The sequence below is a fragment of the Balaenoptera musculus genome, chromosome 19 (genome assembly GCF_009873245.2).
Source record: "Balaenoptera musculus isolate JJ_BM4_2016_0621 chromosome 19, mBalMus1.pri.v3, whole genome shotgun sequence".
In the NCBI taxonomy this organism is placed as follows: Eukaryota; Metazoa; Chordata; class Mammalia; order Artiodactyla; family Balaenopteridae; genus Balaenoptera; species Balaenoptera musculus.
Genome location: NC_045803.1, coordinates 22,245,404 through 22,271,148, shown reverse-complemented (window position 1 = coordinate 22,271,148; position 25,745 = coordinate 22,245,404). Strand labels below are relative to the sequence as shown.

General features: G+C 42.4%; 1 protein-coding gene across 1 annotated transcript; it reads right to left on the bottom strand.

The window, feature by feature from the left end:
* Positions 1-1,323: 1,323 nt before the first annotated feature.
* LOC118885287 (cytochrome b-c1 complex subunit Rieske, mitochondrial) lies at positions 1,324-9,460 on the bottom strand. The gene is made up of 2 exons (XM_036833851.1): positions 9,192-9,460; positions 1,324-5,344 (listed from the first exon to the last, which is right to left on the bottom strand). Exons 1-2 carry the CDS (start codon positions 9,403-9,405, stop codon positions 4,734-4,736), a joined length of 825 nt encoding a protein of 274 aa, XP_036689746.1. The 5' UTR covers positions 9,406-9,460; the 3' UTR covers positions 1,324-4,733.
* Positions 9,461-25,745: the final 16,285 nt, after the last annotated feature.

Below are 25,745 nucleotides of genomic sequence, written 5' to 3'. Positions count from 1 at the left end.
CTGGAAATTTCTCCTTTCAAATAATCCTTTTAGAAATTCACTTTTTTTCCCCCCCCAACTCAGAATTCAACTCCATGGCTGAGGACTTGCCATGGGTCCCAGCACCCTTCAGTCTGGTGGTGAGGAGACAAACCAGGAAAGTGAACTTTATAATAGAGGAAAATATAAATATCTAAATGGATATGCCCCAGTTATTTTGAGAAAACTTTCTGGAAGTCAATGTGATTTAGGTGCAGGGTACCACACTAGGTCTTGAAGAACAGGAAGAGGACAACCTAGCTAACAGAAGGGAAAGGAAGGGGAACGAGGCAGAGGGGACAGTGTGGGAAGAGATCAAAAGGAGAATACAGGTGACAACAAACAAGTTGTGTTACAGGAGCAAAGGGTTTACTGATGGGATGCAGGCAAGTAGGACCTTAATAGAGGTTCCACGTTAAGGAGTTTTGAAGTCATCTCTTGACCTACATTAATGCATTAATCCATAAAGAAACACTGAGGGGGTATTATTTTTCAGATGAGGAAGGGAAGCACAAAAAGATTAAGTGATTTATGTCAGATCACACACCTAGGAAACAGCAGAGCCAAGACTGGAACCCAGGAACCATGCTCATACTCTTCCCATAACTATATGCAGGATGGTTTTTTAGAGGACAGGATTCGAGGAAAGAGGAAAAGACCTGTTTGGAATCTTGCTGCAGTAGACCAGGCAAGAATTGACAAGGAACCGGTAGTGCTTAAATTGAGGACTTTTTCAATTATATATATATATATATACATATGAAGGTCATCAGAAATACAGGCTCTGGACTCAAGACTCCCTGGGTTAAAATAAAACCTACCAGCTGTATGATTGTAGACAAGGGACTTCTATGTGCCTGTTTCTCTACAATCTAGGAATAGCAACATTACCTACCTGATAACAATTTCTTGAGTTTTAAATGAGATCATATACACTCAGCCTAGTGACTAGCAGTCAGTGCTCTAAAAGTTTGCCATTATTTTTAGAATGCTACAGATTGCAGAGACAGTAATCGATACGTTTTATTAAGGAGACACAATTAGCATGGTTTGGGTGTTAATTGTAATGGAAAAGGAGGCAGGAGAGGCTAGAGGTTTTAAGCTTGCCAACTGCTATGCAGATGGCTTTGGAGGAAGACAGGACTTGCTTTCCTTTTGGACATTTTGAGTTTTAGGTGTTAATGCAACATCCATGCACAGATGCCAACTAAGCACTTGAACATGAGTATGAAGTTCAGAGAAGTGAGCTAGGGGAGTCATTAGCAAATACTGATGAGAGTGTGTTAGAACAGTGGGCTGAGGATATCATTCTGAAAAACATGGACATTTATTTTGGGTTAATATACAAAATGCAATGATATTCAAATGACATGAAAATACAGAAAATGACAGTTTCAGCACTGTGAGAATGAAGAATGATTTCTGACATCCAGATAAACAGTATGTTCCCATTGTTTAGAAAAATTAGAGTACTAATTGCACATTTTGATCCCAAGCCATAGATATCAAATAAGGACTCAGAATGAGTCAAAGATAGATTTTCCAAAGGTATGCTCAGAAAGACCATGGTAAATTTGGTGTTATCTCTAACAAACATTTAAAAAAAATACTCTTTCCTATGATCACTCTTTTAGGAGCATAAGGCATGGATCTCAAGACTGTCCCAATTCCCAGCATAAAGAAGTGTATGTTAATGATCTCATGTCAGGGTGCCAACTGGTCAGGTTTCCTTCATGTTTCTTAAGTCATTTCTCCCTAATATCTAGGATTTTGTTTCAGCAAACTAATCAAAAAGCTATCATAGGGCTGCTCTATCTACCCATTTAGCAAAGTAGTATCAAGTAATTTTACTTGTCCAGGCACTTGTGGAACAAAGCCTTCTTTTAAAAACTAAATAGGATACTTGGATTTAACAGTTTATCATCAGTCAAAATATCATGAAAGACATAAGCAGTCCACCAAATACAGCAATTCCAGCACAGAACACCTGTGATGCACCTAGGGATCAGCAAGCTTCCTATTTGTCCTCCACTGCCATGTAGCCTCTAATGCAGTAGTGGTTTGGCATTTCAAATATGAAACTATTAACTACTGAGGTATCATTTCAGAGTGGGAGGAAATGTTATTTCTCTACAGAAAAGTGGTGCTGTTGACATTTTTGGCAGCACAATTTTTTTTCACTGTGTGGACCTGTGCTCCCTCAACTGAACATATTGCATTCCTGTTCCCCCACCCCACAAACACCCCCAATACCAAAAGCACCCTCCAATCATTGTGACTATCAAATGATGGCCACAAGTGCCCCACAGAGCAGCAGTGCTGCCCCTGGTTGAACACTATTGTTATGAAACGATGGCTCTGTTGATTACAATAATGCTACCTCTGAGTTTGGATCTCTTTATCATAAAACCAAATACTGCAAACACAACAAATGCTTACCTAAGAAAACCAATTCCCATTATTACGGGAGTAGGATTAAGGGGCTCATAAAATCTTAGTTGGAAGGACTCTAAGAGAACAACTGTCCTAAGGAGATGAAGTGACAGGCCCATGTTTCCATGTTTAGGAAATAGCAAAGCCAGAAAATCCTAAATTCTTGTCTAGTACTTCTTCCACTACACAATGCCCCCAACTCACGAAACTAACAACTAGCAACTAACTCCTGGATATACTGGAAGCTCAGCAGCTTCAATTATATACAAAAAACAAAATTACTTGTTGACATAAGGATGACAAAAGAACAGTCACACAGATTTGCTGGTTCTAAGGACTGATGCAATGCCTCAAGGTCTCTACTCCAGGTTTAATTCACCTTCAAATTAAAAGTTGAAACTTTTATCATCCCACTAAGTTCCTCTAAGTAATAATTTTATGAATGTAAAATATATGCCAGCAAAGTTCCTATATTAGTATATCCTGAAGAAGTTATGAATAGCTCCTGGTGCCATTTTATAAAAGAAAACAGCCTCAAAATTCGGCAGCTTTTACTAGATGTATTGGTGTAGTATTAAACAATAAGTTGTGGGCAATTGGCACCATTAAAAAGTAGCATGAGTAGAGAAAAAAGCGTAGGATGATTTTCCCCATGAATATTAGAAAAACAGAATGTTCACCACAACGATAAACAAGCAAAATATCCAACAAATATATACCGACTTCTCTTGGCCTCATGATAAAATCAGGAGAAAAAAAACTTCACGTGAGATGATGCAAATATTAACACCAAATACTACAAACATATATTGCTCAGACATAATGATACAATTTCACTACTTTTAAACAATACAAACATTTCCATGGTAATCTACATATGCACAAAAGATCAGAAAGCCCTCCATTTAAAAGAGAACATGTCAAAAGGTAGTAAGTTACCAATGTTTGGCATTTTTTTGTCTCATATTTATACCTAAATACTTGAACCTAAATGTCATTATATGGAGACCTAGAACAAAATATTAAGTGCCCCATTTATCATACCTGCTAATTTTCTTTCTAGAATGGTGAAAATGAACCAAAGATTAGTATCTGCTCATAAGCCTGGAAACTCTCACATTTTTCTTTTTTGATACACTTAGCTACTGATTTTAAGGACTAGAACCCTGGAAGGCCAGTTCCCTTTGGAAGACCTAATCACTGAATCTCATTTGCTATTTTACAAATGCACATGTGATCACAAGGTGGACCCAGGGAAGTACATTACTAACGCACCTCCAAATGGAAAAGACAAGACAAATATATCAAGATAGCTGTGATTCTCAGCAAAGGGTAAAGCCCACTCCCAGTTTCCAGGGAGAATATCAGACCTTGGTCTTGTTTCACCTGTGTAATTGGAGGCACGAGGCAGAAAGAAGAGGGTGTTAATTCTGGTATGTCTCCCTATGCCCACTCTCACTTCACAGTGAAAAGTGGTGACTGCAAATCCAACTGGAAGAAACACCTCAAAATGTAATCATCAAAGAAACAAAACCAGCAAGATCATTTTCACACAAAGACAGTATTAAATCTCAGATGCACTACCCCCTTTCTTCCTCTTGATAGGATGGATGCAGGAGCTTTGGGAGACATGAATACCCACACCAGATGAAGGAAATAACAGAGGAGCACTCCACTTTTGGAAAGCTTCTCTCAGATAATATCCCATGCCACTGCCTCTTAAAACTGAAGAATTCTAATTACTAAGTTACTCCCATAAATGATGAATACAATTTCTTGGCCCGTCATAAAGGGGGGAGTGGAGGGGTATCCCACACACATAGCCAGGTGTGCAAAATAAAGGAAACTTGGATACTATTGTTTCTGCCAATGCCAAAAAACATCTCCCAGGTCTTGGAGACAACCAGCTAATTCTACCTCATCCTAACCATGAGCTCTGTAGAATCTCTGTCTCTGACACGAAGAAGATAAATAAACAAGAAAGTCAATTATAGATTTCACAAATATCTTGTACACCGGTAATTTTTAATTAGAATTAACTACCAAAGACACTGCACCTTTGAAGTCTTTGAGCATAACCATGTTTAACAGTGGCTTTATTAGGTGAATGCTTGAAAGTATTCAACATTAAATTCAATTTACTTCACATGTTTACAAACACATCATTAGCAACTCTTAACTATTTCAAACCAACTAATTCGAAGTATAGAAGGCTTGTTTTCAAATAACTCTTCTGAGGTGACACGAAGACTGAAAGAAGCCTATGACTTGAGTCCTGGTCTCTAGCCAACAATCACTATGTCATCACTGGTGAACTCATATGAGGGAACTTCTAGGTTGAGAGGTGCAGGCCCCTTCCTGATCCTGCCAGATGCATCATAGTGTGACCCATGGCAAGGGCAGTAATAACCACCAAAATCTCCTGCATTTGCAATGGGTACACAACCAAGATGAGTGCAAACACCTATCAAGATAACCCACTCAGGTTTCTTTACTCGTTCTAAATCATGCTGTGGGTCCCTCAACTGGGACACTTCAACTGCAGATTCCTGGTCAATTTCCTTCTTGGTTCTATGGCGCACAAACAGGGGTTTGCCTCTCCATTTGAAAGCCATGTTCTTGCCCTCTGGAATATCGGATAACTTGATTTCGATTTTCGACATGGCCAACACATCAGCAGAAGCACTCATGCTGGAAACAAACTGAGAGATGACATTCTTGGCAGCATACGCAACACCCACAGTAGTTGTTGCAGTTATCAAATAGGAGAAACCTCTTCTAGCTTCACTGCTCTCTTTTGAAGACTTTGTACTATCTAACACTTCAGCACGACGATAGTCAGAGAAGTCAGGCACTTTGATGTCCGTATGGGAATAACGAACAGAAGCAGGGACTGCAAGATAAACAGAAGGTTAAAAAACACAATTAGATAAGGACTCTGAAAGGGGCATACATCAGGAAATGGAGCTTTATGGATTCACAAGCAAAAATCAAACTATAAAAATGTGAAATATGGCTGGCACTCACTGGTCTCAGAAATGGTCAAGTTGGCAATGCCAGCATATAAAATACTGAAAACAAAATGAAGTCAACCACTACGAATCATATTGGTATGAAATCATTAGATAATAGGTATAATTGAGTTCCTCCTGACTGAACACAGCGATTCAGAATTCATAACAATTCAGTGTATCAAGTTAAAAAAAGTTAAATAGCACTGTAAACAGCACCATTTTAAGTCCCCAAAAATTCAATCTAAGACATAAATATCACCCATATTTTCTGGATTAGAAGAGACCCTAAAACTCATCTAGTCCACTCATTAAATTGATGTGTGATCATCTTATTAAACCAAATGTCTAACTTTATTTTCCTATCTACCTGCTCTCTGAAAGAACTGCTAAAAATTCATAAAACACTAATTATAAGATAATAAACATTCTGTAAACAGTATAACTTTAGTTGCAGAAAACTTAGAGATTTCTCTTCTAGATTTTGGGGTATAAATTCAAGTAAAACCGCCAATGGGCAGAAAAGGATATCCTTATCAGGATAGGTAGCTATCAAAATCAAATGAAATCTCCAAAAGAACCAATTATTTCAATTTAATATAAAAAAAAAAGAGCAAATTTTTCATGTATCCGGCTCTTCAGTGAAGGGCAATAACATCTATAAGAGTAGGGGCATTATCTTTCTTTTTTTACTGCTGAGGATCTCTCAACTGGGACACTACCACTGCAGGCCATAAAAAGGCCAGATGTTTACATCAAATGAATATTAAATAAGCAAATAATTACTGTTTATGCAGTATTCTGGATGCAAGCAGTTTATTTTTTGAAAAAACAGGTATGTCCTTCTGTCCCATACCGTTTTTAAATGTCTGACAAAAATTTAACTTACAGTATCACTTTTAAGTATGTTTCAGGAAGTAAATCTCTTTGTAAACTCTATACTCATTTAAGGAAATCTGCTACAGGTTTCCTTTTTAGAAAAGGGGACACTAAAAGTTCCTTACTTTTAGAAAATGTTTCCAAAAAAAATATGCACTTTTAAAATGCATTTTCATATAAGTTGCAATTCTACTTGACCTACTAGGCTGTCTCATCCTAACATACTTCCTTGAGCAGTCAAACATTACAATAATACATTTCACATGGTTCTCAAGGTCAGTAATTTTATGGAAGCCATAAGTATTCACAGACAATGGTGAAACCTATCAAAAGTACTCTATGTACTTTTCTAACTCACTCAACATTTTCTGTAGGGGACCAGGACACAAGTAGTGACTACTTGAGATTCACAACTATGGCAAAGTGACATATCACATACTACCCTACTTAAGTATGAATTACTTTCCCTTAGCACTGTCTGGGATTACACAGGAAAGATGTGTATCATACTTAAGAGATGAAGAAACCAAAGTTCATACTTCTATGTTAAAAGCCCTATTTACAACCCTTCCACACAAGGAAATGTACAGAGACACTAAATAGAATGGCTTTGTCACTATCATCCAGAGATTTGGTGGCAAAAGAAATCCAGTTGTCTACTCCCATTCTATCTAGTAGGTTACACTTTATACTGAGCACCATCAAGAACATAAACTGCCATATTGCAAAACTCATTCTCTAATTTATATGAATTGTATTAGGTGTGACTTTTAGTAGCAAAAATGCTAGCTAGATTTAGCTCTAAACTAAAATAAAATCAGATACTTATAGAAACATCATCTAGAAATGGAGAAAACTTAAGGCATTATAACAAAACAGGGTTTTTTGGTTTGTTTTGTTTTGTTTAAGGTGAGCTCTAACGTGTCCCAACTCAGGGATCTTCTCCTGACCCAACCACCCCTTCCCACATCCTCTACTAACCATCTTTCCACAAACCGTCTATACAGGAGATTTTAATATGAATTTAAGCTTCAAGCTGAAGGCATGATTACAGAAAAGAGGTTTGCCTTATGTTTCTACTTTACCACTTCTTGGAGAAGTCAGGTAAGCCCCTGATTTTTAGAAGAAACTCTTTAGCTATTTGACAAATTCCAAGATACTTTTCACCTTTCTTACTGAAATTTTCTCCTCCCTTAGTGTTTCTCACCTCAAGGTCCAAAGAACTGGCTTGGGCAATTTCTCTAAAACCCACTGGTGCCTGCTAAAAAAAATTGCCACTTTATTCGTTCACAAATACTCTGCACCAACTATATGCAAAACCTGAGGTTGTGGAAGATAGAAAAATAAAGGAGATATTCTCTACACATTGAAGCTCAAGGTCAGAGGAATCACCGATAAATGCAATACAGAGTGGAAAGTGTTATGTGCTATAAAACGTAAAGGGATCAGCAAATGTAAAATTTTATTAACCTGATCCTGAGTTGAGATTGAAAGGATGGGTAAGACTTGGAAACGTGGAAAACTGAGTGGGAGGACCATTTAAAGTAAAGAGAAAAGGGTGAATGAAGGCAGAATAAAGAGGGTGGGGGCAACTTGGTGTAGGGCAAAGGTCACCGATACAACTGTCAATGAGGCCAGGCAGGCAGCACAGTGAATCAAGTAGACCTGACGAGGGCTGTGATGAACTGGAAAAGCACTTGCTCCGACTAAGGGTGCAGCCAATGCACAGCACACTAGACATGGAACTAGAGCCCAGTGCTGCCAACTTTCAACATTTCCAGAGACGCCAGAAATAGTCTGTTTTTTAAAACTATGCAAGTTGGGCAGACCTCGGGCACCTGGCTCACAAGTTGCCAATTCAGGATCTCCAAACAGAGCATAAAAAGAAAAACAGAAAACAAGGCACCAAAGATAAACTAGGCTCTGCTGACAGAGGGTGTAAAACACACTCCTGGTGAGAGCTTACGGCTAAATCAGTCTTTCAAATCCACACACTATCACGTACACAACGTGTATCCTTGTGCAAGTCACTTCACCTCTTGTAGTCTGTTTTCTCATCTGTCAAATGGGAGTATCATCAACCTCTGCCGGTTGCTCTTCTTCAGGATGAAATTCATTACGGTGTGAAAACCCTTTGGCCCAGTGCCTGAAAACACTGCTGATACTCTGCAGTGTAGTCTACACTATAAACGACCTTGCGGCTTCTTTTTTTTCTTCGGATCTGCGGTGGTGACAGGGAAGGAGACTAAAGGATGGGAGGTAGCGAGCGGGACAACTTTTCAAATATTAAAAGCAATTCCTATTTTTTGAGAATTTATAAAGTGCCCCCAGAATGTGTTAACGGCTTAACGTATAATTTTTCCATCTGAACCTTACGATATAACCTACGAAATTGGTATAATCATTAATCCATTTCACTGGTGAGGGAACACGTTTAGGAATTTGCCCAAAGGCAAACGACCCGTAAGCAGCAAAATCTCTTGTCAGACTTTGCTAGAAGCAGTCGGACTCCATAGTTCTTGAACTTAACCGACGAAGTAGAAAATTTAGCCTGTGGTTGGGAAGCCTATGCACAACCACAGAGGCCCAGCATGTCAGAGATGGAGGTCACCTGAGACCGCCCAACGGCGCAGCGCCCCCGCACAGGTGAGGACACCGAGGCCCGGGGAGGTACAGAGGCCTGCCCAAGGTCGACCCAGCCCGGCAGGCAACCCCATCCACAAACAGGGCTCCGCGCCATCTTCCGGCAGACCCCCCCGCCCTCCTCGGCTGCTCCCTGGGTCCAGGGCCGGAGGGAGCAAGAAAAGAGGGACCCCTCAACCCCCGGTCGTTCCCCTCAGCCAGGCTCACCATTGAGGCCCACGGAGGCGACCAAAGGCCGGGCCGCGGCCTGGCCACTCAGCGACTCCCGGCACAGAAAGGACCGCTTCACATCCAGTACTGGCGACTCCGAAGTGGCGGGCACCGCGGCCTGCACCAGGGGCCGCAGCGCGCCCGCCACGCCGCGGGACGTGGCCGACAGGACGGGCGCAAACGGCCCCGAGCGAACGGCGACCGACAACATGGCGACGGCAGCTCCAAAGGCCAAGCCGGTCACAGTGACGACCAACCGCCCGCGGCGCAGGCGCGAACAGGGGCTGAAGGCGCAGGACCCGTGACGTCAGCGCGCCGGCAGAAGAGGAGCCCCGCCCCCATACGGGGCGGGGCGAGCCTGGAGGGCCGCAGAATCAGAGGCGGTGCGAGGCCGGGCAGGTAGGAAGGCGTGTGGCCTCCTGTGTTAGCCCCGGTTGTGTAGCGGCCTGAGTTCAGGGATCTGCCCCAAGAAAGGGGGCAATGGAGGCCCCCAGGAATGTCCCATGGGTCGATTTTGCGTCCGTTAGGGCAAAAAGCTCATTTATGGGAACCTAGGGATAAGAATAAGTTATCATAATAGTTTAAATAGGGATAATAATAGTTCTTAACATGTGTGCAAATGTTTATATATATACCCAACCATATATGTAAAATATGGTTGGGTATACATAGAAAACCCAGAGCTGAACTTAATATGTAGTAATTGCTATGTGTTTACTATAATGATTATTATCGTTATCTAACTAAAACCTTAAAAGCATTTTTAAAAGTCCAGAGACTTATGTGCAAAGCTTAATAATGATGATGATGGTGGTGACTTATGTTTATTAAGCGTTTACTATGTATTAGATTTTGTGCTTTACCTTCATTCTTTCATTTATAATCAAGATCCCTATGGCTACCATTTTACCAGTGAGGAAACAGAGGTTTAGAGGAATTATGTGCCCAGGACAGGATAACCCAGTAAGCTCTGAAGTGGGGAAATCTGTCTTCTTAGTCTGTGCTCTTACCTATTGTCACAGTTTCCCTAAGTGAGATTTCAGGGGATGCAGAGATAGTCCCTAAATCAGTTTCTATCACATGGTGAGAATGTTATTCCCTTTTTACTTCTCTTTAAATTCTTCTGATTACGCCAATGAGAAAGTCCCAGTTTGGTGTTAGTATATCTTTAATTCTTCTCAAGACTTACTAATCTCTCCTTTAACAGAATAGGTCTTAAATTCAAAGCCGTTAGGTAGTTGAATCTAGAGAGGATTTAATAATAGTTTATTTTCGTGGTATACATTTTCTAACCATACTGATTTTCCAAAGACTGTAGTGAGATAAAGTTTGTTTTACATTTATTTAGTCAAAAGTGAGTTAATTTAAATATTAAGTAAATATTAATACAAGCAGTGCACAGATTTGGCAGAATTGTGATGGTGGTGGGTGTATGAACCAATGAAGTTTCTCTGTACGCTTGCATGGGCTCTGTGACCTAGGCAAGTTTCCTAACCCCTCTATGCCTCAGTTCCCTCACCTGTAAAATGGGGATGGTGATGATACCGTCTGTGAGGAATAAATGTATTAACATGTATAAAGCACCCAAGGGGCCTGGCGCATACTAAGCTCCAGGTGAGGGTTTGCTGGTATTGTTTTTATCTGACATATCATCTACCTACTCTGAGAAGCCTTCATTTGATTCCTGATGACTCAATGATATTCCTCTCTAGGTCCACAGCACACTGACCACTTCTGCCTGGACCCTCCTCAGGGCCTAGGTCTTGGCCTTGCTTATTGCCCCAGGGACTGTGTTGTACTCTCAAGATTGGAACTGGCATCCTCAGGGGCCACCCTGACTCGGCTAGCCACAGGGCCGGCACTGGGTTCACCCCAGCAACAACCCGAATGATAAAAGCAAACCCTTCCAGAGCAGCTAGTACACGCCATGCACAGTTGGAGTGCTTTACATAAAATAACACACTTAATATCACAACAGCCCTCTGAGGTGGGTAAGAGTAAGTGAAGGATGAATGGTGAAAAAAGGAAGGAGCTTCATAAGGTGAGCAGAGTAGGAATTGTTATCACTAGACTCTCAGGGTTCAATCCCAGTTCTGCTATTCACAAGCTATATCCTAAGATGATTTATATATAACCTCTGTGTATGCCTCAGTTCTTCTATAAAATGAGAATAATAACAGTATCTACCCCCCAAAGGGTTATTTTAAGGATTAGATGGATTAATATATATAAAGTGAGTAGAAACTGTGCCTGGCAAGTGCTATGTAAATGTCCATAATAATAATAAAAATAACTCTTTAAATTTTCTAGATGAAGAAACTGAGATTCAGAGAAGACAAATGACTTACCCAAAGACACATCATATTTTTTTTCAGTTTTACTGAGATATGATTGACATATAACATGTGTAAGTTTAAGGAGTACAACTTGTTGATTTGATACACTTATATATTGTAACATGATTACCACTATAGTGAGCTAATATCTAAATCACCTCATATAATTATTACCATATATTTTGTGGTAAGAACACTTAAGATCTACTCTCTTAGCAACTTTCAGGTATATAATATGCTATTATTAACTATAATCATCATGCCGTACATTAGATCCCCAGAGCTGGTTCATCCTATAACTAGAAGTCTGTACTCTTTGACCAACATCTCCCCATTTCCATAAATCCTCAGCCCCTGGTGGCCACCACTCTACTCTGTTTGTATGAGTTCTGTTTTTTTAGATTCCACATAAAGTGAGATCATACAGTGTTTGTCTTTCTGTATCTGAATTATTTCACTGAGCATCACACCTTCAAGGTTCATCCAGGTTGTCCCAAATTGTAGGAGTTCCTTCTTTCTCATGGCTGAATAATATTCCATTGTGTATTTGTACCACATCTTCTTTATCCATTCACCCATTGACAGACACTTAGGTTGTTTCCATATCTTGACTAGTGTGAATAATGCTGGAATGAACATGATATAGTTCATGATCATTCCAGTGTTATACAGAAACTCAAGATACAGTTTTCATTTCTTTTCGATATATACCTGGAAGTGGGATTGCTGGATGATATGGTAGTTCTATTTTTTATTTATTGCCAAATCTCCATACATGTTTTCCATAGTTGCTGCACAAATTGACATTCCCATCAAGAGTGCACAGGTTTCCCTTTTCTCCACATCCTCACCAACTCTTACGTCTTGTCTTTTTGATGACAGCCATTTTAACTGTGACATCTCATTGTAGTATTGATATGCATTTCCCTGACTATTAGTGATGTCAAACACGTTTTCATGTACCTGTTGTCCATTTGTGTGTCTTCTTTGAAAAAAATGTCTATTCAGAACCTCTGCCCATTTTTAATTGGGTTGTTTATTTTATTACTCTTGAGTTGTATGAGTTCTTCATATATTTTGAATATTAATCCCCTATCAGATATATGATTTGCAAATGTCTTCTCCCATTCTGATGGTTGCCTTTTCATTTTGTTGATGGTGTTTTTGCTATGCAAAAACTTTTTAGTTTGACATAGTCTCACTTGTTAATTTTGCTTTTGTTGCTTTCAGTGTCATAGCTGAAAAATTGTTGCCAAGACCAACGTCAAGGAACTTTTCCCCTATGATTTCTCCTAGGACTTTTATGGGTTTTGTTTCTATGTTTAAGTCTTTAGCCCATTTTGAGTTAATTTTTGTGAGTGGTCTAAGATAGGAGTCCAATTTCATTTTACTCCATGTGGTTATCCAGTTTTCCCAACACCATTTATTGAAGACACTATCCTTTCCCTCATTTAGTATTCTCAACTCCCTTGTCAAATATTAGTTGACTGTATAGGCAAGGGTTTATTTCTTGGCTCTCAATTCTGTTTCAGTCGTCTTAAATTTCCTAAGACTTGTTTAGTGACCTTTTATATGATCTAAGCTGAAGAATGTTCCATGTGTACTTGAGAAGAATGTATATTCTCCTGCTGTTGGATGGAATGTTCTATATATGTCTGTTAGGTTCTTTTGGTCTAAAGTTTTGTTCAAGTCCAACATCTCCTTGTTGTTTTTCTGTCTGTTTTTCAATCTATCCATTGTTGAAAAAGAGGTATTGAATTCCCCTACTATTATTGTATTATTGTCTATCTCTCCCTTTAGATCTGTTAGTTTTGCTTAATATATTTAATTGCTCTGATGCTGGGTACATATATATTTATGATTGTTATATCTTCTTGATGAATTGACCCCTTTATTATTATATAATGACCTTTTTGTCTCTTGTTACCATTTTTGGCTTAAAGTCTATTTTGTCGGTATTAAGTATAGATACCCCTTCTCTCTTTTGGTTCCCATTTGCATGGAATATCTTTTTCCATCCCTTCACTTGAGCCTATGTGTGCCTTTTAGCTGAAGTGAGCCTCTAGTAGGCAGCATATATTTGGACCTTGTTTTTGTTGTTGTTGTTGTTAATCCATCCAGCCACTCTATGTCTTTTGATTGAGGAATTCAATCCATTTACATTTTGAGTAATTATTGATAGGTAAGAACTTACTAACGTCATTTTATTAATTGTTTTCTAGCTGTTTTGTAGTTCCCTTATTCCTTTCTTCTCTCTTGCTGCCTTCCTTTTTGAACTGATGATTTTCTGTAGTGTTATGTTTTGATTACCTTCTCTTTATCTTGTGTGAATTTGCTGTGGTTTTTGCTTTGTGGTTACCATGGGGCATATATATATATATATATATATATATATATTTATTTATTTATTTATTTATTTATTTATTTATTTATTTATTTATTTATAAAATACAGTCAATTTTATGCTTGTAACAATTTAACGTCAATCACATACAAAAGCTCTACCCTTTTACTCTTCCCTTTTATGTTTTTGATGCCACAATTTGCATCTTTTTATATTGTGTATCCATTAACAAATTATTGTAGCTATAGCTGGGTTTTTTTTATACTTTTGTCTTTTAACTTTTGTAGAAAGTGGTTAACAAACCACCATATTACAGTTTAGAGTATTCTTCTTTGGGGGGGGTTATGTTATTTTTTTAAATTAATTAATTAATTTATTTTTGGCTGTTATGGGTCTTCCTTGCTGAGCACAGGCTTTCTCTAGTGTGGTGAGTGGGGGCTACTCTTTGTTGTGGTGCGTGGGCTTCTCATTGCAGTGGCTCCTCTTGTTGCAGAGCATGGGCTCTAGGTGCGCAGGCTTCAGTTGTTGTGGCTCACAGACTCTAGAGTGCAGGCTCAGTAGTTGTGGTGCACGGGCTTAGTTGCTCCGCAGCCTGTGGCATCTTCCTGGACCAGGGATCAAACCCATGTCCCCTGCATTGGCAGGTGGGTTCTTAACCGCTGTGCCACCGGAGAAGTCCCAGTTTAGAGTATTCTGAATCTGACTATATTCTGACTATATACTTACCTTTACCGATGTGTTGTATGTTTTCACGTTACAAGTTAGCATCCTTTTATTTCAGCTTGAAGAACTCCTTTCAGCATTTCTTGTAGGGCAGGTCTAGTGGGAATAAATTTCTTCATCTTTTGTTTATCAGGGAAAGCCTTTATCTCACCTTCATTTCTGAAGGACAGCTTTGCTGAATATAGTATTCTTGGTTGGCAGTTTCTTTCAGCACTTTAAATATATCATCCCATTCTCTCCTGGCTGAAAGGTCTCTGCTGAGAAATCCACTAATAGCTTTATGGGAGTCCCTATGTATGGATAATTTTTTTTCTCTTGCTGCTTTTGAAATTCTCTCTTTGTCTTTGGTCTTAAACAATTTTATTATGTGTTTTGGAGAAGATCATTTTGGATTGATTTGGGGGCTGACCTATTAGCTTCATGAATTGGGAAGTCTAAATCTCTCCCCAGATTTGGGAAGTTCTCAGCCATTATTTCTTTAAGTAAACTTTCTACCCCTTTCTCCCTCTCATCTCCTTTTGGGACTCCAGTGACGCATACATTGTTCCTTTTTATGGTGTCCCATAGTTCTATAGGCTTTCTTCATTCCTTCACCCTTTTTAATTTTTGCTCCTCTGATTGGATAATTTCAATTGATCTGTCTTCTAGCTCATTGACTCTTCTTTTTGGTCAAGTCTGCTGTTGAAGCTCTCTGTTCAATTCTTCAGTCATTTTATTCTTTAGCGACAAAATTTTTGTTTGGTTCCTTTTTATGTTTTCTATCTCTTTGTTGAACTTCTCATTTTATTCTGGTATTGTTTTCCTGATATTAAATTGTTTGTTTATGTTCTCTTGTAGCTCTCTGGGCATCTGTAAGACAATTATATTGAATACTTTGTTGGGCAATTCCTGGATCTCCATTTCTTTGGGGCCAGTTACTGGAAGTTTATTATATTCCTTTGTGGAGTTGTTTCCCTGACTCTTTTTTTTTTTTTTTTTTTTAAAGATTTATTGATTGATTGATTGATTACTATGTTGGGTCTTCGTTTCTGTGCTAGGGCTTCCTGTAGTTGCGGCAAGCGGGGGCCACTCTTCATCGCGGTGCACGGGCCTCTCACTGTCGTGGCCTCTCTTGTTGCGGAGCACAGGCTCCAGACGCGCAGGCTCAGTAGTTGTGGCTCACGGGCCTACTTGCTCCGTGGCATGTGGGATCTTCCCAGACCAGGGCGTGAACCCGTGTCCCCTGCATTAGCAGGCAGATTCCCAACCACTGCGCCACCAGGGAAGCCCTTCCCTGACTCTTGATGATCCCTGTTGCCTTGCATAGGTGTCTGTGCATTTGTAGAAGCAGTCCCCTCTTCCAGACTTTATAGTTGGACTTCAATAAAGGAAGTCTTTATTATCTGTGGGTGAGGCACACTGGGTCATGCTGTGACCCTGGGTCTAGTGGTGCAGGGCACCAACTGTGGGGGCATGTGACAGCACTGGGTCTGGAGGTGTGTGTTGTCTCTTTGACTCAGGGGTCCAAAAGCATCAGCAACTGTGTGGTCCTTGGTGGGGGGATCACAGTGGCTGCAAAGGCTGTTGGGATCCTCCTCAGTCTAGTAGCTACTCCTGGATCCTCCAGGTGTAGTAGCTAGGCACCTTGGCAGGCAGTGGTGATGCCCAGAGCCAGTGGTATGCACACGCTGGTCTGCAGTGGCCAGCTTTAGGTGCCTACATAGTGGCAGGGGTCAGTTGCAGACACACACATAGTGATGGGGCCCAAGGCAGGCAGAAAGGCCAGGGCCAAGTATGGGCTCATTGACAGCTACCAGGGCCCTGGCTGTTAGCACACTCTTCTGTGGCTGCATAGTCTCCCCCTAGGCATGCACACTGCAGAGAGGCTGATGATGGGCATCAGGCCACTGGTGTGCAGTGCACAGCTGGAGGGGCTTGCCCCAAGCACATGCACAGTGGTAGAGGTCAGCCACTGGTCTGGCATCTTGCACTCGTTCAGCCTCAGAGACCTGAGCTGGCTGCCTGTGCAGTTCCTGGGCTCCAGTGGGGGAGGGGAGACTCAAGCAGCTGACATCATCAAATGTGAATAGATGTGAGACAAAAGCTGGTGAAATCTGCAGGGCGTCCATGGCAGCTGTGCTGACCATTTGTTTCTTCAGTGGTGAAATCTGCTGGGGTTGTCTGCACAGCAGGTCACTATGAACCATGATCACTTCTGCTGCATGGCTGATACTGGTACCCCCTACTTTTCTTCCCTGTTCCTAACCGTCTCTGGTTTTTCCACTTTGCCAGTCTGAGTGTGGTAAAACTGAAGCAGGACCTTTTTGCAGTGCCCCCAAAAGACTGAGGAAGCTAGTGGTTCACCCTGCTCTTCCTTTCCTAGAAAGAAGAATTCTTTCTAGGTGGGATGTCCCCTCTTGGCACTGAGCAGTGTTGGCTTGAGGGGTGGGTTGATGTAGGTAAAACGGAGCTTTCTTTCTTCTTTTCTTGTGAGGTTTTTCTCAGGTTTTTGTTCCACTGTCTTGCTAAAGTTTCTCACGTGGACTCTGGAGCTCTCCCAGAGCTGTATTAGTTTGCAGATCACGATCTAATTGCTGATCTTTGGGAGGGGGATAGAGACTGAGTCTCCTGTGTTGCCGCTTCTCCAAAGGCATGTCAGGTATAAGTAAAAGCCATTTATTTGTTCTGGGTTCCAGTCCAGTGTTGCAGCAGGGAGAAGGGTAACTCTGTGGTTGAATATGTGTCCTCTCCTAGAAGATGGAAGCTAGAATCCAGGAGTGGCAGGCAGGAAGTTGAATCTATGTAGACCAATCTGAATTCTACTTGGGAGTTGTTTTTTCTTTGTTTGTTTGTTTTTTAACTGAAGAGGCTATTATCTTTCATGCTTCACCTCTCTTTCCTTGAACACTACATCTTGTTAGGCTCTGGGGGCACTCAACCTGGTTTGCATACCAGCTCTGCCCCCTATTGCTGTGTGACTTTAGGCAACACTGAGCTTCGAATGCCTCAGCTATAGGGATTTCCCTGGTGGTCCAGTGGTAAAGAATCCGCCTTCCAATGCAGGGGACACGGGATTAATCCCTGGTCGGGGAACTAAGATCCCACATGCCACGGGGCAACTAAGCCCGCGTGCCACAACTACTGAGCCTGTGTGTCGCACACTACTGAGCCCACGTGTCCTGGAGCACGTGCGCCACAACTAGAGAGAAAAAACCCACACACCACAACTAGAGAGAAGCCCGCATGCCACAACTAAGACCCAACACAGCCAAGAATAAAATAAATAAATAAATAAATAAATAAAAATTTAAAAATCCCTCGGCTATAAAATGGGGATAAAAATGAGATTGCTGTGAGGATTAAAAGAAAATGCACATTAAGTACTTAGTGTTTGGTACACAGCAAGAACATAATAAATGTTTGTTGTTATTTTTGTAAACCGAGAGGGGCAGAGGAATAGCCATGGGCTTGGGAACATAAATGTTTGGGAAGGTTCTCAATTCCCAGGAACTCTGAAAAACAAAGCGTATATAAGAATAAGGCAGGAGGAGGCATGACGCAAAGCCTCCCTTTTAACAAATGGATGGTTTGTTTAAATCAGAGGTCAGAGGTTATAGACTGGAGACTCACTCTCTCCTGACTCAGTTCTGCCCAGAGAACTATTGGTATGGCATACTCAGTATTATAAACCTCAAAATTATTTGCTAGCATTTACAAATTGTGAGTAGTCCCACATACATAGTGTTGTAGACAGAATAATGGCCCCCTAAAAATGCCCGTGTCCTAATCCCTGGAACCCGGGAACATACCTTATTTGGCAAAGGGACTTTGCAGATGTGATTAAGGATCTTGAGATGGGGAAATTACCTGAATTGTCTGCTTGGGCCCAATGTAGTCACATGGTTCTTACCAGAGAAAAGCAGGAGATAAGAGAGGACAGAAGATGTATGCCACTGACTTTGAAGATGCAGGAATGGGGCCTGGAGCCAAGGAATGTGGGCTGTCTCTAGAAGCTGGAAAAGGCAAGGAAACAGATTCTCCCCTAAAGTCTCCACAAGTAACAGGTTTACAGACCCACTTTAGACTTTTGACCTCCAGAAGCGTAAAAAAAATAAACTTGTGTTGTTTTAAGCCACTGAATTTGTGGTAATTTGCTACAGCAGCAATAGGAAACTAACACACACACACACACGTTTGCCTTTTCTCTAGAAACTGGAACATCTAACCACATTAGGCCTGGATCCTCACGTAGAAAAAGTCTGGGCAAGTCCTCAATTGCTGATCTGAGCTCTTTCCCATCCTGCCCACTTGGTTCAGTTACACTGGGCAGCTTTCTGCTGAGGCCTCTGAGTGTGGGACCTCAGGTTCACACAGTTCCATGAACAGACCTGATCTTTTGCCAGTAGTAGTAGTTTGCCAATGAGCAGTGGGGTCTCTCAGTCCCAAGTCTGTGAGTTTTATTCTGAAATACTTGTTCCCTACAGTTTTGATCCTTCCATCTAGGCAATGGATGTGTGTTGCGAGCCAGAGAGGGGAGCGTGTTCTAAGGAGACTGTGCTAGGATCCTCCAAAGATTGTCCTCAGACACATTCATAACACAGCAATTCCGTGTATGATCCCGGATAATGTGCAAAGCCAGGGAGATGCCTTTGGCCCTGCCTCAGGGGACATGCCTCCTCAGCCACTTTCATCTCTTGTGCCTACTTGCAAGGCAATCAGCCTCCCTGCTTCAGTGCCCCCCGTCTGTCTCCTGTTCCCACACCATTACTCTGGGAAAAGCCTGGCTCCCCATTTCCAGCTTCAGTCGCTGTGTCAGTTTCAGCCTCTCCTCTCAGCCCACATCTCTTGCTTGAGCAGTGAGACATGAAGACTGACAGCCACTAGAGACCTGCACAGCCTGTCCCCGATTTAAGCCATTTAAAATGCATTTCTGTTCCATAAAATCTGTTTCCGTAATTTTGTGCCCCTACCTCTTTGAAAGATGGTAACCCTAGGGAGGAGAAGAAATTAGCCAGGGAGGAGAAGTTCAGACTTCTGAATTTTAATATAATATTAAATATTATAATATGTTAATCGCTCGTTCCTTTAACACGTTAGTCATGTTCATTAAGTATGATTAATATTAAATATTATAATATTTTAATTGCTCGTTCCTTTAACACGTTAGTCATGTTCATTAAGTATGATTAATTTTCAGGCTTTGTTGAAAACCACATCAGTTTCCCTATCAGGCACACATCCATCTCTTGCCAAGCAAGCTGCTGCAGTGGCACCAAATCCTCTCCGTTTTTTACACCCTGATTGTATTAGTGCCCCCTGAAAAATTTGTTGGGTTAATTGAACTCACTTGTGTAGAATATTAGCAAAGAGCCCAGGCTCCTGAGTCAGACTGCCAAGGTTTGGTCCCAATTCCTCCACTTGCTGCCTGAGTCTCTTGGACAAGTTACTGAACCTCTCTGAGCCCCAGGTTCCTCATCTGAGAATGGAAGTAAGAATACCTATTTCAGAGGTTTGTTGTCAAGATGAAATATGGCTTGCAAACTGCTCAGTAACTTACTATTATTGTAATTAAGGACCCTTGGAGTATTATTCATTCATTCATTCAGAAGATTTTATCCAGTGACTTCTATATGCCAGGCAGTGTTGTGTGCCCACTGCTGGCAATACAGCAGTGAACAAAATAAATAAATGTGTCCTTTAGGACCTTACATTCTAGTGGGGGAAGATAAACAACAAATAAACATACAGAATATGCCAGATGGTTCTATGGAGACAAGAAAGCAGGACTAGGGGAAGGGAGTACCGAAATGGTGGGAGAGTGTCAAAGGGATTGCAGAGATCACTCAGTTCAACCATATTAAGGGAAAGATATACGTCCAGAAAAATATGCTTCATGTATCCACCGAATGAATGTTGAGAACCTAATAGGTGCCAGGCCCTGACCTAGAGGGACTCTGTGGCTTGCAGGGGGAGACAGCCATGCTGTGTGCCCAGGTGTGTGACACACTATGAGAAGATGCCAGACCAAGACCAAGTGGTAAAGGAGCAGAGGCTCCACGGTGAAGCACGATGAAGCAGGAAGACTCAGGGAGTGCTTCCCTGAGAGAGGGGGTGTGAGCCTGGCCACGGAGATGCAAGGGGACACCAGAAGGTAGAAGAGCAGGTGCAGCAGGTGCTTCTGGGGTCCTGCCTGTATGCCCTCCTCGGACCTTCAGGTGCCAGCCCCTGACTGTCTCAGCCCAAAGGGTCTCCCTTGCCCTCCCTGCAAGCCAGAAGCGCAAGAGAAAAACAAGCCCAGCCCACCCCAGCCTTCCAACAATGACTGACAGCCCCTCACTGCCTTCCTTTGGAGGGGGTGCCTCTGAGGGTGTGCTCTACACTGCCACCCAGTGTTCCCCAGCAGGATTCACCCCCTTAGCCCCTCCTCCCGGCTCTCATGGTGGGGTGACTGCATGACCACACCCCCCTTCCTGGATGCCTTCCCTCCTCATCTCACTTCCTCCCTCCTCTGTTGGTGTTCTGTCCACCTCCCAGACAAGCGACTTGTTTTCTGCTTGTTGTCTTGGGCTCTGCTTCTGTGGGAAGGGGGAAGGCAGAGGGCACCTCACGCCCAGAGTGAGGGTGGTTTCAAGTGGGCAGAATAGAAACTAGGTGGGAAAGGAGAGGCTTTTGGATGCGGAGATTTGGGCCTTTATTTTTCTTCTATTGTGTAACAAATACCACAAACTTAGCCACTCAAATAATGCCCGTTTATTACCTCTCTGTTTCAATGGGGCAGGAGTCTGGGCGGTGCTCACTTGGAGCCTCTGCTTAGGTTCCCACCAGGTGCAGTCAAGGTGTCTGGATCTCACCTGAGGTCCAGAGCCCTCTTCCAGGCTCACAGAGTGTTGGCAGAACCCAGAACCCTGTAGTTGTAGAACTGAGGCCATCAGCAACTGGAGGCCACGGCAGTTCCCTGCCGTGTGGCCCTCTCCGCGGCACAGCAGCAGTTCCTTCAATCCCAAGAGGAGAACTTCCCTCCTCGGATCTCTCTGACTTCTTGTCTCTGACCTCTAGACCTTCTTTGACATGAGCTCAACTGATTAGGTCAGGCCCACCCACACCCAAGGGGAGGGCTCTGTACAGGGAATTTAACACCAGGGGTGGAAATCTTGGGAGCCATCTTGGAATTCTGCCTACCCCAGCGCCTCACCGTGAAGAGCCTTGCACACTGCCTTAAGAAGCTTGGGCTTGCTTTCTCCAGGAATGGGAGCCACGAGAGCCAGTAAGCGGGGAAGCAGCATGGAGATAGTGCCGTCCCATTGCCCATCTGCTTGCTTTGAGCTCCGCAGTGACTCCAGAGGAGAACAGTGTGGAAAGTGAGCAAACATGTTCCCACATGGGAGCACTTGACACGTGGTCCACTTTGTCTTCCAAACAACCACCATTTTTGCATCATGCCAGGGTTTCCTCTCTACTCCCTGCAGACTGGAGAGAACCTTGGGAGAGGTGGGCCTAGGATAAGCAGTTTTGATGGAGAATTGAACATTTTCTGGAGGGAAGGGAGTATTCAGAGAGGTGGCGTAAGTCGAAGGGGTGCACCTCTGAAAAACTTTGGGCAGCCTGTGGAGGGCAGAGAGGATGCTCCTGTAGAGAATCTTCCTCCTCCCTTGTCCTCCTCCCTCTGCCCCAGTGGTATCACAGCTCTGAACTTCTGGTCATCTTGTCCCCAAGCATGAAATTCAACCTACTCAGCTTGGGCTCAACTGAAAACCTCTGTGAAGCTTTGCCCATTACTCAGGAGAAGCTGCTGCCTGGATCCCGTGTTTGCAGAGAGAGACTCAGCACAGGCCCCTTCGTCCTGGGGAGTACTAGGCTCCTTGAGTCTCCAAGACATCCCTGGGAATCTCTGAGGGCTTGAATATGAAAGCAGGAAGGAGGTTCTGGCCCACCCAGGATCCCTGCAGGATCTGCACACATAATTGGTCTTATTTCCCTTTCATACTGATGCTCAGAAAACATTAAGGGAAGTTAAATCCAATGACCAGTTTGTCCAGCATTGCTACTGGAATAATAAATGTATAGGTTAAATTAAAAAATCTATTTGTACTTATTTCAAAATTGATGGACACAGGGAAGCAGATTATAAAGTGCTTGGTACTTAATTTGTATTCCAAGGTAATTATGAAGGCAGCACCCATTTGTAATTCCAAAGGTCCTTTTATCCCTGAACCTTAAAAGCACTTTTCCAAGCATACCAGGAATAAAAATAAGTTATAAAACTTCCATGAAAAAAATTAAGCATGCTCCATGATTTTGGAGCCCCACTTGAGTTTGTCTATTTACCTGCTTTGCAAATACACTCACCTATTTTTCTTACAATTCTTTTTCACGAAAGAAAGAACTTTCTGTGCCATGTAGAGCCACACAACAGAATGAAATGGCAAACCTCCAGCATCTTAAGAAAAGCCCAAGATGAATTAAATCTACCTTCTCCATCTAGGTGATGATAATTAAATCAGATATCCCATAATTACATGTGCTGATTAATAGATTATTTGATTACCAAGTATAAGTGTACCTGCATCAATACAATTGCCTAAAAGCTCTAAATTAGAAATTGTTCAATAAAATATAACTGAAAGGTAGTAAGAATTGGTAGTTTGTCAGGGATGATTAATTGATCATTCAGATAGTATTGATCTACAACTTATGTAATTCTTGGCAATCTGATTTGTCAAATTTGAGTCCAAATAACTGATAATCAGTGCTAGTAATGGTAGAACTGGAAGGGACGGAATGATGAAGGATGAAAGGCTAGAACCACAGACCCAAAGGCCTGAGCTCCTCTAATCCCCTGCCTGGACCTCTGTGTAGGCTCAAGTGGAGGGCCCTTTGTCCTCCCAATCATTCCTCTCCCTGCACAAGCTCCAAGGGCCGAAGCCCTGGGGGCTCAGGCAGAAGACCTGGGGAGGTGTCCAGCCTCTGCCTCCCATTCCATGTTTATGTCCCCTTGCTGCAGTTTTCTCAAGCAAAATGGGGGTTAGAAAAGTGAGTATATCACAGAAAGAAGGGGAGAGCACTCACCCAGCTCAGCCTGTGGCAGTGCTGACTGTGTGCTGATTAGTGTTTTACCACCACTTTTCCTACTCTGGGCTCCTGGGGGAGGTATGGTTGATGACCTCACCAGGTTCCAAGACACCAGCCTACATTCTCCTCTGCACTGACTCCACTTAATAAGGTCCTCAACGTGCAAATAGAGTCTTGCACTTTTTTGTTCCCCCAGAGAAGTATTGCTGTGTCCACAGCTGCAGAAGAATGACCAGATTCCTTCTATTCAATGTATAATGGCACTTTATGGACACAGATGGAGCCCAAGAAATTTGTGCTGGTTGAAGGGAAGTCGCAAGTGCTTATATTTGTCTTGAGCTCCAGAGACAGAGGAGTTCAGCCAGTGATGACGCTGATTGGAGACAGAACCTGACGCCTGGGGGAAGAGGGAGCCCCAGGGTGCCCAAGGGTGGGAGCAACAGGGAAGGGAAGGAGGGCAAGAGAGACCACATGGGAACTCTTATGCGAGGATACGGCAGGCTCTGAGGACAGCACGACTAATCGCCGACAGGGTGGAGGAAACATGCCTGGCAGCCAATCCCTGGACAGAGGCCTCTGTCCAGGGAACACTGGTTCCCCTGTCAGCTTCTGAAGCAAGAAGTATCCCTGGTTTGCCTTGGAAGAGACAGGTGCTCTCATAGACCTCTTCCCACGAGTGGGGTGTGAACATCTGAAGGTTCTGGAGATCAGGTCTTATGTTCCCTCCACCCAGACCCCAGCTGGGGCTCTCTACCGCCTTTCCCTGTAACATGGTGAGGCCAAATGCTCTGCCAGACACTAACCTTTTCCCAGCACTTTTGTGAAAAGAAAACCCAGATCCTAAAAGTACCTGGTCTGACTTGCTGGCGACACCAGAAGACATGGCCGTGGAGCTGTGCCCACTTGGGGAGTGAGGGCAGCTCCCTCGCCCCTCTGGGAGGCCTGTCCCTGGACCCTCAGATCCTCCGTGGGTGGGGCTCTGCAATTGCACTCACAACCTGAAGCCTTTGCCCCACCCACTCCTGTTTGCAGGAATGCGACCCTGCATGTGCATGATATGTAACGGTATTGTTGAGGTGTTGTTTATAACAATGAAAAAGTATCCCTAGATTTAATGCAGAATCGATTAGACTGGGGTACATTTATAAAGTGGCTTTAAAAGTTACATCGTTGGGGCTTCCCTGGTGGCGCAGTGGTTAAGAATCTGCCTGCCAATGCAGGGGACATGGGTTCGAGCCCTGGTCCGGGAAGACCCCACATGCCGCGGAGCAACTAAGCCTGTGTGCCACAACTACTGAGCCTGTGCTCTAGAGCCTGTGAGCCACAACTACTGAGCCCGCGTGCCACAACTACTGAAGCCCGTGTGCCTAGAGCCCGCGCTCCACAACAAGGTAAGCCACCGCAATAAGCCCGCGCATCGCATTGAAGAGTAGCCCCTGCTCACTGCAACTAGAGAAAGCCCGCGCATAGCAACGAAGACCCAACGCAGCCAAAAGTAAAAGAAAAAAAAAAAAAAAGTTACATAATTGATCTATGTTCAATGACATGGTAAATTATATTCAGTGTGTTAAGTGAAAAAAGCAGCATATAAATCAGGATGTACGTAGCCAGGTTTTCGTTAAATGTGTGTGGGTGGGTATGTGTCTGTAAATGTCCATTTTCGTGAACCAAAACCGTCTAGCAAGGTGCACATCAAATGTTAATTATCACCTTTGGAGGGGGAATTTTTTCATATTTTTATATTATATGTAATATATACTTATATATAATATATTGTATATTTTACATTATACTTATATATTTTACACTTTCTCTTATTGGCACTAAAAGCCATTTTCTAAACCTGGGGAAATTTTAATTTGTCAACCTATTAAGTAAAACTATTTTTAAACATGGAAGAGAAAAAATAATCCTTTCCCACTAATACCATAACACTAGCACAGCACAGTATAATTTATTTTTTATGACCGAGTTATAAATTGTTGAAAATAAAAGTTTCAAATGGAAATGTTGACATAATAATTGTACCTATAGCAACATGAATAACCAACCATAACCATTTTCTTTTTTTTTTAATTTTAAAGTAAATTTATGGCTGTG

Excerpts from the sequence above, each read along its gene's own strand:
- LOC118885287 (XM_036833851.1), bottom strand. The coding sequence starts at position 9,405 with ATGTTGTCGGTCGCCGTTCGCTCGGGGCCGTTTGCGCCCGTCCTGTCG. Across the intron at positions 5,345-9,191 it reads CGCCTCCGTGGGCCTCAATG|TCCCTGCTTCTGTTCGTTAT; the intron begins GTGAGCCTGGCT and ends TTTATCTTGCAG.